The sequence below is a fragment of the Anomaloglossus baeobatrachus genome, chromosome 4 (genome assembly GCF_048569485.1).
Source record: "Anomaloglossus baeobatrachus isolate aAnoBae1 chromosome 4, aAnoBae1.hap1, whole genome shotgun sequence".
NCBI lineage: Eukaryota > Metazoa > Chordata > Amphibia > Anura > Aromobatidae > Anomaloglossus > Anomaloglossus baeobatrachus.
In genome coordinates, this window is record NC_134356.1 from 212049836 (window position 1) to 212064574 (window position 14739).

The 14739-nt window shown below is 42.9% G+C and overlaps 1 protein-coding gene across 1 annotated transcript in view; it reads left to right on the top strand.

The window, feature by feature from the left end:
• UIMC1 (ubiquitin interaction motif containing 1) overlaps positions 1-14739 on the top strand; it is a 165907-nt gene that overhangs the window by 73868 nt on the left and 77300 nt on the right. Inside the window, 1 exon segment of the mRNA XM_075344648.1 lies at positions 7672-7736. Within this exon segment, the coding sequence (XP_075200763.1) occupies positions 7672-7736 (65 nt within the window).

Genomic DNA, 14739 nt, shown 5'->3' on the forward strand with positions numbered 1-14739 from the left:
TGCGCGTGTGTCACAGAGAAAGCTGCTGCAGGGAACAGAGGACCGATCCTGAAGCTCCGCACAGTGTAGCAGCGGAACGCAGGAATCTGTCCTCTGTTCCCTGTCCGGCAGCGTTCTCTGTGACACACGCGCGCCCTGATGTCGTCAGTACAGCACGCGTGTGTCAGTTGAAAAGTTAGAAATATCAAAAAACTGACCCGCACATCCAACAAATGTGAACAGGTGCTAACTGAAAAAACATAGTAACTATAAATGCAAACAGTTGCACACTGAAAAAAGCCAAAAATTTACCAGGGAAAATATGGCACTGCATTACTGCAAAAGAGAGATATTTAGTTTATGTATTGGCCAATGCATGTAAGCCCGGAGACCAACGGCAAGGTATATCTCTGTAATCCAGGAACCTAACTTAAATGCCACTATCTAGGTTAAAAACATCCTTATCTGGGCAAGTGAGTCTTTTTCTGACTGAGCACTTTGCTCTAAGGGTACCTTCACACTTTAGCGATGCAGCAGCGATCCGACCAGCGATCTGACCTGGTCAGGATCGCTGCTGCATCGCTACATGGTCGCTGGTGAGCTGTCAAATAGGCAGATCTCACCAGCGACTAGTGACCAGCCCCCAGCCAGCAGTGACGTGCAAGCGATGCTGCGCTTGCACGGAGCCGGCGTCTGGAAGCTGCGGACACTGGTTACCCGATGTTTACATTACCAGTGCACACCGCTAGCTTAGTGTGTGCAGGGAGCAGGAGCCAGGGCAGAACCAGGGCTGTGTGTAACGAGCAGCGATCTCACAGAATGGGCCAGATCGCTGCTCAGTGTCACACACAGCGAGATCGCTAATGAGGTCACAAAAACCGTGACTCAGCAGCGATCTCAGTAGCGATCTCGCTGTGTGTGAAGCACCCCTAAGACCTGGCTGTGTTCATAACCATTGTAGCAGGAGCCTAGCAGCCCATACATGGAGGCTTGTAGTCCAAATAGTGGTATTTTGCCCAGATAAGGATGTTTTTAACCTAGATAGTGGCATTTAAGTTAGGTTCCCGGATTACAGAGATATACCTTGCCGTTGGTCTCCGGGCTTACATGCATTGGCCAATACATAAACTAAATATCTCTCTTTTGCAGTAATGCAGTGCCATATTTTCCCTGGTAAATTTTTGGCTTTTTTCATTTGAAAAGTTCCCGCCCGGAAGGGAAAGCAGCACCACGTCTCAAACTCTGATCTAATGGGCGGGCCGATCACAGACAGTAGGCGGGACGGATGTGGCCCGTGGGACGCCCCTTGCCCAGGTCTGCTTTAGAGTGTGCTGCTCTATGTTGCTGGCTCTACTTATCGGGCCTCACTCGCTGCAAGTGTATAGAGAGAGTGTATCGGATTGTGGCCTGGACTATACATACCTCTGTTCCCGACTATGACACTGGTGAATCCTCACAGCGCGCAGTCTGCACATTGTGAGGATTCACAAGTCTGCAGTCACATAGTGACACACAGAGTGACTGCTGACTTGTGGCTTTAGACCAGACAACCTCTTTAATGAAACCATATTGCAAAAGTGCGTATTAAAAAAAAAAATGCATTTCAGTTAAAAAAATAAAATAAATTGCTCCTTAAATTGTTCATACTTTTAAAGCAACCTTTAGTAAAACATGTCTCTCGGATTACTTAGTCCAGCCAGATCCGATTACTACATCTGGTAGGTGAGTGGTTGATTAGCTTTCCTTGTTGCCCCACAGCAGTTGTTAATTGACAGGGTAAGTGACAAATGCAGGTATTTTGTTATATTTCACATATATACCGTAAATGTGAAGCTTGGTAATAAGTATTTAGCACAGACTGACATGGTTGTGGTCTCCAGGGATTTACAGCTGCAGGGTGCTTGCTTTCACACATCTCACACCTTCACAGTTATATACAAGAAATGGCAAAAACAATTGACATGTTGCTTCTTTGAAAAGCTGAGTTTTTGACCAAAGTTCTGCCACAAAAAGGCAGCATTTTGAACAACATAGTGTGAACAAGAAACCCAAATTCCCATAGACTTTGCTTGAATAGAAGAACACATCCATTTTGGCATTAAACAGCGCAGAAGAAAAAGCAGCAAAAAAGCAGGTAAAAAGCAGGTAAAAAGCAACGTGCGCACATACCCTTACACGTGTTTTTCCAAAATGTTCTTTCTTTTCCACACTTCCTTTGAAATACTGCTCTTTATTCCCTGGCATCCATACACCGTGTTCAGATAATACCTTATCTGTTCACTTCATTGCCATTTGCCATTTTTTTTTTTTTTTTAACATGTTTTTTTCATCCCCATCTTACAAGATTTCTTTTTTTTTTTTTGCAACATAGTCCTAAGAAGACTTGTCTCTCACGGGAGACATTGCAGTTATGACTGCCGCTACTTGGACACATTCTGGGTTAAAATGGAAGTAAACGGTACACTTAGCTTTATTTGCAGATTTTCCCAATAGAAAATCTGCAGGTAAAAAACAAATGTAAGAGCAAAAAACTCTATAACACTATAAAAATTTGGATGTCGGTATGGATTCTGCCAAATCCCCACATACAGCACAAACTCAAAATCATGTTATTAAGAGAAAAGAAAACAAAAGTTTTTATAGTGCACAAATTGTACAAAAAATGTATTATAAAGAAGGTGAACATCCATTTAGTCTAAAAACATATTAAAACACCAGGACCATGCCCCGAGATAGATAGACAACACTTAGGGATTCATGAAACAAATGTACATGTTATGAGGGTACAGATGGCACAATCATCATAATATCAGAATATAGTATCTCCTTAGTGGAGTGTAACTACATACAAAATGAAGTCAGATCCCCTCAAAAAGTCTAAAGCATATCAAGATGTAATTCTGGAGTAGGGCATGCAAAAGCGGCGGTGATGAAGCTGAATTCAGTAACAGGTCACTGGAAATTGAACCTCAAAACGCCCAACGCATGTTTCGATACATCGGTTTTCAATCTTAAACAGGGGAGAGGCGGCATGCTTTGTATCCCTTAACGCGCCGGGTTTAAATGGCAGCAGTGAATGTCAAAGGACTTGGAAGTCTCGGAGAGGTAATCGCACAGATTTGCTGCACAATTCCCGCGCAACGCCGTACTCGCTGTCACGTCACCTCGCATGTGCAGGAGCAAGAATGCGTCACCATAGCTCCCCGTATGCGCGCAACGTATAGACAGCAGCGGCCGGACAGGCAAGACGAGCAAAGGAATCAGCGCTTGCGCACAGAGACAACCGGGTCATACAAAGTAATGTATGCGATACGATACACACACGCTGCACAAGTGTACAAAAAGGACAAAGTAAACAATGTGCTACAGGGTTCATGACATCTTCTCATAAATATGAATTTCCATATGTTTCTTTCTTTTCTTAGTCATGTATTTCCCGGTTTCAGAGCACACTATTGTTGCCTAAAAATAGATGGATAAACAAACCCAGCATTATTAAAGGACCAAGGCAAATATAAGAAAAGTTAAAGGGGACTTAATGAATCTGTAAGTTATGCCTCATTTTTGTGAGCAAATCAAAAAAGGTTCGTGGAGCCTCCGTTAGGAGTCTCGACACAGAAATAGGCAGATATCCCTCCGGGAAGGACCCAGCCATGGAGTGGCTCTTTTTAGGAGACCAATATAACCACCATATTAAGTGGCCCTTTTAGTTAATATCCAACTCTTTGACGAGTTTAAAGCTATGACAAGGGAAATACCAAGGCCAGGTATCCATCCACAGACAGCTGTTTCGGGTATTGCCCCTCATAAGTGTGGAGTAGGATTCTGGCTGGGTGGGAGCAATGCCTAGTAGACCAACAAGACAAAACAATCACTGATCTCAGGGAGACCAGCCAGAGAAAACCCTGCCGGCAGCCAACAAAGGCGCTCAAAACAGTGAAATCCTAGGTGCATTGCCCCTTGGGAAGTATGCAAATCAAAAAAGGTCCGTGGAACTTCTGTTAGGAGTCTCGACAGAAATAGCCAGATATCCCTCCGGGAAGGACCTAGCCAAGAGGTGGCTCCACGGACCTTTTTATTATTTGCTTACTGCCCAGGGGGCAATGCACCTAGGATTTCACTGTTTTGAGCTCATTTGTTGGCTGCCAGCAGTGTTTTCTCTGGCTGGTCTCCCCAAGATCAGTGATTGTTTTGTCTCATTTTTGTGAGAGAATTCCCTGGAGCCTTTGTTTAGGACTTCCCCTTGTACTTTTTTGTATATATATTTTTAAAAATTTTTTTTGGTTATCTGAATTTATGGCGCTGTTCTTTCTCCACTCCTTGTCCTTTTTTTGTTTTTTACTTATCTTATATTTGCCTTGGTCCTTTAATAATGCCGGGTTTGTTTATCCATCTATTCTTAGGCAACAATAGTGTGCTCTTAAACAGGGATATACATGAATAAGAAAAGAAAGAAACATATATGGAAATTCATATTTATGAGATGTCATGAACCCTGTACCCTGTAGCACATTGTGTATTTTTTCCTTTTTGTATACTTGGGCAGCGTGTGTGTATGATGTATCACATACATTACTTTGTATGACCCGGTTATCTCTGTGCGCATACGCTGATTTCTTTGCTCGTCTTGCCTGTCCGACCGCTGCTTTCTATACGTTGCGCGCATGGACAGGAGCCATGGTGACCTGTCCTTGCTCCCGCGCATGCGCGAGGTGACATGACGGCGGGGCGTCGTCTGGGACTTGCTTAGTGAATCAGTGCGAGCACCGCTCCGAGACTTCCGGGTCCTTTGATATTCTACAATTTAAACATGGCGCGTTAAGGGATGCAGGCATGGCGCCATTCCCCTGATAAAAATTGAAAACCAATGTATCAAAACGTGCATTGGGCGTTTTGAGGTTCCATTTCCAGTGACCTGTTACCGAATTCAGCTTTATCACTGCCGCTTTTGCATGCCCTACTCCAAAATTATATCTCGATATGCTTTAGACTTTTTGAGGGGCTCTGACTTCATGTTGTCTGTAGTTACACTCCACTATGGAGATACTATATTCTGATATTATGATAATTGTGCCATCTGTACCCTCATAACTTGAAATTTGTTTCATGAATCCCTAAGTGGTTTCTATCTATCTCGGGGCATGGTCCTGGTGTTTTAATATGTTTATAGACTAAATGGATGTTCATCTTCTTTATAATACATTTTTTGTACAATTTTTGCACTATAAAAACTCTTGCTTTTTTTTTTTTTTTGAGAAAAGAGAAAATGTAGTCCGCACGAGACTGTACCAAGAAAACTTAGTCAAAACCATGAAGTATCGAAAATAAAGCTGCTTTATTTAAATCCTTTACTTACCAAAAAGATAACATGGAAATGTCAAAACGTGATAAAAATGCATGTAACAAAGATTCATTCAAAAACACAAGTAACCTAATTTATCCAATATGTACAAAAATGCTGCAGAAAATCTGCAACAACAAAAGCTTACCAAGTACTCATTGTGGGAACGTAGCTTTAGAAATCTAGAGACCGGGTGTGCATGCTTGGGGGGCATTCAACACTATAGTAAACATCTAATATGGAAGCAATTAATATGCAATAAATGTGACATGGCCAAATTTTGTCTTGTAGTGGATCATTTATCACAATTCATTTTTATCATAATTTTTAGGTCATGTTTCCACTAATCTGACAACCCTTTTTCAATCACCATAGTTCTGCCATGTAAAATAATAGCAGCCATATTCCCCTTTGGTGCTGGTGCTGTTCCAGTGTTGTTGGCGCCTGCTCTCCTGGGGCTCACGTGACATTGTAATGGGAGCCCTGCAGCCAATCAGCAGTAGTTTCCCTTGCTTCCATCAGATGTAACTGGTATCCAGAGGATGTCCGAGAGCAGCAGCACGGTCTCGCTTCTTCTGGAGGTCAGTTTCGTCTCATGCTGATTTGCTAAACATTCCCTCATAGAAATCTAAGGCTGTTCCTTTAATTTCTCCTGGTAATTTGCAGGCTGAAATGCAGAGGGCTAAGCCCGTACAATCAAGCTAATCCGCATCAGGCTACCTGCTGTGGTTTTCACATGAAATCCGTTTTACTATATAATAACACTTCTTTTTTTACTTTGATGTTAATTTCAAATTCAGAGTGAAGATTTATTCTTGATTTCGGAGCAGAATACACATTAAAATCTATGTGAGATTTATGTTATCTGTAGTGTGAGTAGAGTGAGCACTGCCATACTCGTGAAGAGCAATTGGATGCTTGGATGGGTATAACTCTTACTCTTATACCCGAGTATAATGGAAGTCAATGGGGAACTCAAGCATTTTGCCAGAAGATTTTCCATTGACTTACATTATACTTGGGTGCTCGAGTCATGCCCATCTGAGCGTCCATTTTAGGGCCCACTTAAGGTGACTCACACACAATTATTGTGCTACTGTAAGTAATAAGGCCCCTTTTGGTGCTGCCTTTTATTTGAGAACACTAGAGATGAGCAAATCAGTTAGCAGGACACTGGTCCAGCGGACACCTCTATAGTCCAGATTTAATCCCTTCAAGCCTCTCCTGCCGGCTTGCCTCAGAGACTCTTCTGAGGCCTGTGCAATGGCATGAATGTGTCATACCATAATGACTATCACTTCCAGCCTTCAAATCAAGAAAAGGGCCAGCAGAAGGAGCTTTGCCAGGCACCCGTTTGACAGCCACAGACTCCTGACCTGGCACCGGACCACAGTCCTATAAGTCAAGTCACTCATCTGTGGCCCCCAAACTATCATATTGTTTCTACTACATAGAGGGAGCTTACATAGCAAAAACCTGCTGACAGATTCCCTTTTAAGAACTGAAATGGCTCAAAAAAGATTATGAACATTGTGATGCTGTCTTTACCAATAATAATAAGACTGGATTCACCTCATGTTCTCCTCCAATCTCGGTACACGGCCAGGGGTTTCTGTCTTTTTCCAGACTGAGGGCATACCAGATGGGGTGTGGCACGGGGAACAGAATATTGTGTGAAACCCAGCCTTAGCCAAAAATCACATGTGACATGACACAACCTAAGGGTATGTTCACCCATGCATTTTGAGGTGGAAAAATCCAATGTGGTTTTCAAGAAAAATGAAAGTCCTACAGTAAATCCATACATTTTATCGATGTCGGTTGACTTCAATGTATGTTATATGCGTATTCCAAGAGGAATCTGCATAAAGTGACGTCACTGCCATTTATTTTCCACGTGTTTTCAAAAACCACCACAGAAAAATAAAAGTAATGTGAATTTTTCCATTAAAAACAAGGTTCAATTTGCCTGATATTGGTGTTTTATTGCAGAATTTGATGATTTGAAAATGTGCGATTTCCTTACTAAAATTTGTGTTTTAACATAAAATTTTCTGTCACCCTAGATATCATGCTTTTACGTAAGGGGGGCATCCCATGTTACCCATGTCCTAGTCGTGTAATCTATTAATGGGGTTGTCTGGGATGTTGATGGCCTTCGGATAGGTCATCAATGCCATAAAGTCAGAAAACCCCCTGAAGTTTCAGTGCAGAGCATTTCACGCCCCTTGACATCTGATGATACAGAGCCCTGGTTTTACATTTTGGGTCTTTTTAGATATTTTATTTTCTTTGCTAACATTTCACATTAGTTTCCATTTTCCTAATCCTATTTCCTTTACTTTTCCCAGGCACCCTTTCCTGAGATGCTGCCAAGTGAATGTGCAGGAGTAGCTCCGGTGGCACCTGGTGAGAGGTGAGAACACTCATGAACTCCAGGTCATGCATGTAACTTCCCACTGATAAAACTGCAGAGGATCACTACTATGCAGCTGTAGATCTGCTTATATGGTGAATTCAGATTCTTCCCATTAGACTGTTCTCCCACATTGCATCCAGTATGCACCTGGCGCCTGGCCATGATCCAACCCTCCGGAGTGCTCTTCCTACCTACGTGATCATTTTTCATGTTTCGGGTGCATTTCTTCTTGGCATAAACATGTTTCAAGAGCTTGCAGTATTCTTCTCACAAGGGAGATGACTTGTTCCGTGAGTAGTTAGAGCTCTTAATGTAATCGTCTGAAAATTAGTATAAGCACAGCCAACGAGCTGCAGCGGTATTGGGATTTTTAGCACTCTAGATAAAATGCTGAATGTAGCGTGACATAAAATGGTTCTGATGTCCCTCTAGAATGGGAACACAATCAGCAAGTAAGCCTCTTCACAGAAACTGAACAATAATGTACAGCAGCTTTACAGGTCTTTTACAGGCGGCATACCTTGTATCTAACCCGATAGACTGCAGCAGTATGGCATAAGACAGGAAAGGGTCACTGCTACGTGCGGTGTTCTGCCAAGAAAGCTTGGTTCCGGCTCACAGAGCATTGCCTTGTATCACCTGGTACGCTTTGTCTCTGCTGCTCATACATGTTGTTTATTTCCTTATTTAACATGAACGGTTGTAGGAGGTAGGGGGAGGGGGGCATCCTCTGTGGACTGGCTTTCACCACCTGGATAATTTATCATAAATTCTAGCTGTCTGCTAAGTGATTCTTGTGTGGCTGGCTGTAATAAATTCTACCAGTACACCCGAGCAGACTTGCTGAAAAGGTAGACGTGGAGCGCTGGCAAAAATCTTGTATATCTCAGCCAGATCCTCTATACAAACACCGCATTTTTCTTAAGTAAACAATACTCCTTGCATGCTAATAATATACAGTAGATCTATCACCTTGTTGGTTTTACTTCTGTCCTGAGATGCACACAAAACACCCTAAGCAGATCACACAGTATTACAAGTGCAAAGGCAACCTGTGTTTGGATATGTTGAAATAATCCATGACTGCTGATCGATCTCTCTTTCAAAGTAGTCCTGGGAGTATTAGAGCACAGACTGAAATCTGTACCAATATCCTACATCGCATGGTGTTATGAGACGTATAAAAAAAAACAAGTTAAGAGCAAGTGTTTTCCCAAAAAGTTAAAGGGAACCTGTCAGGTGCAATATTCACCCAGAACCACGAGCAGTTCTGGGTGCATGTTGGTAATCCTTGCCGAGCAGTCGCTGTATACACTAGCATAAATAAACAGATCTTTAGAAAAAGCACTGTATTTTTCGGACTATAACAAGCACCGAACCATAAGACGCACCCTGGTTTTAGAGGAGTTAAATAGGAAAATAAAATTTTAAGCAAAAACTGTGGACATGACACACTGTTATGGGGCGAGGATCTACTGCTGACACTATTATGGAGGTAGTGTCCCCAAAATCTCTAACTTAGGTACCCCATCCTGGTAATGATCCTTCTGCCTTGTATATGATCCCCATCCTTGTATATGTGGCCCTCATTTTGGTATAGTGCCCATCCTGATAAATACCCCCATCCTGCTATATACCCCCATCCTGCTATATACCCCCACCCTGCTATATACCTCCATCCTGCTATATACCTCCATCCTGCTATATACCTCCATCCTGCTATATACCTCCATCCTGCTAAATACCCCCATCCTGCTAAATACCCCCATCCTGCTATATACCCCCATCCTGCTATATACCCCCATCCTGCTCATAATATATCCCCATCCTGATATATACCTCCATTATGCTACAGTATATACCCCCATCCTGCTATATACTCCCATCCTGATATATACACCCATCCTGGTATACGGCTTGCATCCTGTGGCACACAAAATAAACGTTTATACTCACCTTTCCTCACTCCAGCAGCATCGCTCGTCTTCCTGTCAGTGCCAGCAGCGCTGCTGACCTGTGTGGAGCCGGTTGCCATTACCTGCAACATCGCAATGTCCTCCTGTCTGCCTGCTCGTTGATGTGTGTTGAGCCATGCGCACAGCGATGATATCATCGCTGTGCTCACTGTTCTCTACACAGATCAGCAGGCCGGCAGACAGGAGGGCATTGCGATGCTGCAGGGAACGGTAAGTATACCATACTTATTCACTGCCCTCCGCACTGATGATGATGCTCGGGGGGCAGTGAATACAGCCACACATGATCACTCCAGGCTGTAGTTGCCAGGGGTGATCACGCTGGCCGGCTGCTAATTATGCGCGCATCCCCTGCCCATCATCCCACCCACCTGTCAGCGCTGGCTTCAGTGCTGAGAGATGATGGACCGGAGGATGTATGCATATGAGATGAGCGGGCCCATGTGGTCTTGGCAGACCCTGCAACAGCCTGCTCGTGCCGCCGATGACCCACTCCACCGCAGCACCCTCATTCCCCGCAGCCACAACCTACATTCAGACTATAAGACTCACCCCCCACTTTCCCACAACATTTGGGAAAAAAAGTGTGTCTTATAGTCAGAAAAATACGGTATTTCTAAAGATCGTTTCTTTTATGCTAATGAGCATGGGGACTAGACCCAAGGGCGTTTTTCTCCTTAGCTAGTCGGCCCACATAGCATGTTAGCACACCCTGTGGGCGTACTAACATACTAATGAATGAGCAGCGATGCCACACATAACTCGCACTTCACGGCGGCCGCCAGAGAATGGATGCGCTCTGCGCATGATCCGGAGTACCCGGGACTTCCGATCATGCGCACTAAACTGATGCCGGGTGTAAGCTTCCCGGCTTCAGTGAGGTACAGTGCGCGTGACCGGAAGTGCTGAGGAGTCCAGATCATGCCTAGAACGCATCCATCCTCCGGCAGCCTCCATAATTGGATGTGCGCGTTGCTGCGCATTAATTAGCATGTTAGTATGCCCACAGGGCCGTGCTACCATGCTATGTGGGCCGACTAGCTCAGGGAACAAACACCCTTAAGACTAGTCTCCTCGCTTATTAGCATATAATAAACGATCTTTAGAAATAGTTTTTCTAAAAATCTGTTTATTTATGCTAGTGTATACAGGGACAGTTAGGCAGGGATTAGCAATATGTACCTAGAACTGCTCGTGCCTCTGGGTGCATATTGCACCTGACAGGTTCACTTTAGCTTCTTACCAGACCTGCCTGGATGATTTGCATATTTAATCTAAGAACATCACTGGCATTACCTTTAAAGAATCTGTCAGCATCATTTTGTAGTGTAAAGTAACGACATGGCTGTAATACAGATTAAATTGATAACTGTGGTGAAGAAATTCGCCTTATTGTAACTTAATTCCTTTTTGAAGTTTTCTACTACTTTGATTTTGGTGCACGAGGGCTGGACTATACACTGGATCTTCTCCTCCCTGTCTGTGATCCTCCTTCCCCTCATATGCCTTCAGTCTTTAAATGAGAGGTTACTGCTGAGATTTAAAACAGAGAAGGCAGGTCATTCACACCGTGGAGGCAGGCGGAGGGGCTGGGGAATCATAGGCAGGGCGAAGACTCAGTGTACAGTCCGGCCCTGCGCGTTCCAATCTAAGTGTCAGAAAATTTCAAGTTATTAAAGAACCACAAAGCGGATTTCTTCACCAAAGGTATCCATGTAATCAGTATTACAGTGACATTACAGCCATATCTTTATTAAACATTACAAAATCGAGCTGACAGGTTCTCTTTAAGTAACGCTAAACCTGCTCCATACACTGCAGGTGTCAGCTGTATTATACAGCCCTCACCTGAGTCTTAACTGATGCAGTGTGAGCTGTGTCTGATTACAGCAGTTTAATCACGTGTATGCCACTGTCTAAGGTGACAGCGGCATTTATGCTTTTAGTATAAAAGTCTCTTCAATGGCATTCTCCACAACCTCCCCCCCCCCCATAATGTGATTGTATGGTATCAATGGTTCTATCATGGGAGGCCTCTGAAGGCTTTGTTTGCCTATACACCAATGTGACTGGGGTTCATAAGAGAACAACAATTTTACCATTAACTGCAATACTATAGCATTGTATAAGCAATCTCAGGTCCCCTACGAGATTTAGTATAAAACTTAAAAACAATATTAAAAACCACTACCAAACTTTAAAAGTTCAAATTAACCTCCTTTTGCAAGAAGTTAAAATAAATCTGAAAAATATAAATAATATATTTGGTATCCATGCAAATATAACTGTTTAGTAAAATGTTAGGGTACGTTCCCACGATGAGATCTTGATGCTGCGTATTTTCGCTGCATTAGTCTCTAAGGCACGCCCACGCTGCGGAAAATGCGCGGATTTTGCCGCGGATTTCTCGCGGAAAAGCCGCGGATTTCCCAAAAATCTGCAGCTCAGGCACTTCCCAGCCATTTCTATGGCATTTTGGAAATGCTGTGCCCACGCTGCGGATTTTTCCGCAGCGGATTTTGTGCGGATTTTGATCCGGAAAAATCTGCAACATGTCAATTATTGTTGCTGATTTTCATCTGGATTTTGGCTTTAAAATTGGGAAAAAAAAAAATCCGCACCAAAATCCGCATCAAATCCTTCTTTTTTACTAAGTCACCTGTGGTAGTGTTTCAAATCTGCAACATGTCAATTTCTCTTGCAGGTACACTGAGTTTTATGTGTGGATTTTCCCCATAGACTTGTATTATATGCACAAAAAAATGCAGGTAAGCAACACACGTGTTTTTAGTGTGTTTCTGGGGCGAAAACACATCAAAAACACACATGATTCACACATAAGTAAAAGACCGAAAAAAACCTCTAAAAACAGATATTTATTAGTTATAGTTAAAAAATTGTCAAGGCCATGTAACACAGCTACAACAGCCAGTAAACACACAGAAAATGTGAACCCCGCATTTACAGGGTGCTTATGCTGTAATTCCTCTCTGTATTGACCAGGAGGATGTTCTTTTGGGAATATTTATACGGATCCATAATAGGACACTAGAAACTATAAGGTGGTCTGAAGTATAGTGAATTTTTCACGGCTCGTGAACATCCCCTGATGAAAGCCAGAAAAAGTGGGGGAAACGCGTCGGGATTCTTCTGGGATTCAATTTTCCAGCAAGATAAGTTAACCCTTATTGGAACGTATTTATTTATTGGCCCATAATACTCTTTTGGTTATTGGACTTCTGTATATAGATGTGTCTATTAACTTCATAAACAATAGAAAGAAGTGGTCTTGCACCACTGCGCTATGTCTCGCACCGGTGTCAGCAAGGAGTAGGTTAGTTCAAGACGTTTCAGGAGATAGACTGGCTGTGGGTGCTCGTTGAACAGAGGATTTTTTTCCTAAAGCCAGCAAAATAGATAGAAAAACAACGGCACATACCAACAAAGATCCAGATATGGACCCGTAGAAGTGCTTTTGGGCACGAAACGGCTGTCGCCCTGAGGGGACCCGCACCCAGCTCTCCTCCCGCTTTTTACCTGCACCATTGGACGAAATAAAGAACGTTAATATCTGGATCTTCGTCGGTATGTGCCGTTGTTTTTCTATCTATTTGCTGGTTCTATTAACTTCATTATCTCTAGACAATTGGAGTGTTCTTAAACAGGACAATTTGTATAGTTAGTCCCATCCGTGACTGTATATATGACCAACAGTATTATTAGTACTACTATTATCAATAGAAGAAAGAAGAAAAATCCAGCTCTTCAGGCGACAAAAGCCACGGTCTTTTAGCATGCAGAAACAACGTGTAGCATTACCAGCACTACGCGTTCCAGGTGAAACAATAACCCTTAACGACCGCGGGCAGTAATATTACGTCTTAGCGGTCATAATGTTACTGCCCGCGGTCTGCCGCCGGCAGCATGCCGCGATCGGCACACATCTCAGCTGATTTTCACTGCTGAGATGTGTGCCTGCTAGGCACGAGCAGAATCGTTATCTGCTTGTGCCGTTTAACCCCTTAAATGGCGCTGTCAGTATGTGACAGCTCCATTATAATTGCGATCGCAGTAAACTTTTACTTACCGCCCGATACCGGAAGTCACGTGACGTGGTCACGTGACTTCCGGTGGTTGTCATGATAGCTAGACATGAACTACTTTCAGTTTCACTCGGCCCGATGCCGAGTGAAGCAGAAAGTGAGCGTATCTTCTGTTTATAGCTGTGTAGCTGTGATCAGCAGATAGGGCAGAGCGATCGGATTGCTGATCGCTATAGCCCCCTAGGGGGACTAGTAAAATAAAAAAGTAAAAAAAAAAATTTGAAAAAATGAAAAAAAAAACCCAAAAAACCTAAAAGTTCAAATCACCCCCCCTTTCGCCCCATTGAAAACTAAAGGGTTAAAAAAATAAAAAAATACACATATTTGGTATCGCCGCATTCAGAAACGCCCGATCTATCAAAATATAAAATCAATTAATCTGATCAGTAAACGACGTAGCGGCAAAAAAATTCCAAACGCCAAAATGACTTTTTTTGTCGCCACACCTTTTGCGCAAAATGCAGTAATAGGCGATCAAAACGTAGCATCTGCGCAAAATTGGTACAGTTAAAAACGTCAGCTCGAGACGCACAAAATAAGACGTCACTGAGCCACAGATCCCGAAAAATGAGAACGCTACGGGTCACGTAATATGGCGTAAAATGTGTGCCACTTTTTTCGGACAAACTTCCAATTTTTTTTTTAACTTCTTATATAAAAGTAAACCTATACATGTTTGGTGTCTACGAACTCGCACTGACCTGAGGCATCACACCCACACATCAGGTTTACCATATAGTGAACACAGTGAATAAAATATCTCAAACAATAGTGCTATTGCACTTTTTTGCAATTTTTCTGCATTTGGATTTTTTTTACCAGTACACTGTATGGTAAAACTTATAGTTTCTTTTAAAAGTACAGCTCGTTCCGCAAAAAATGAGCCCTCACCTGACCATATTGACTGAAAAATAAAAAAGT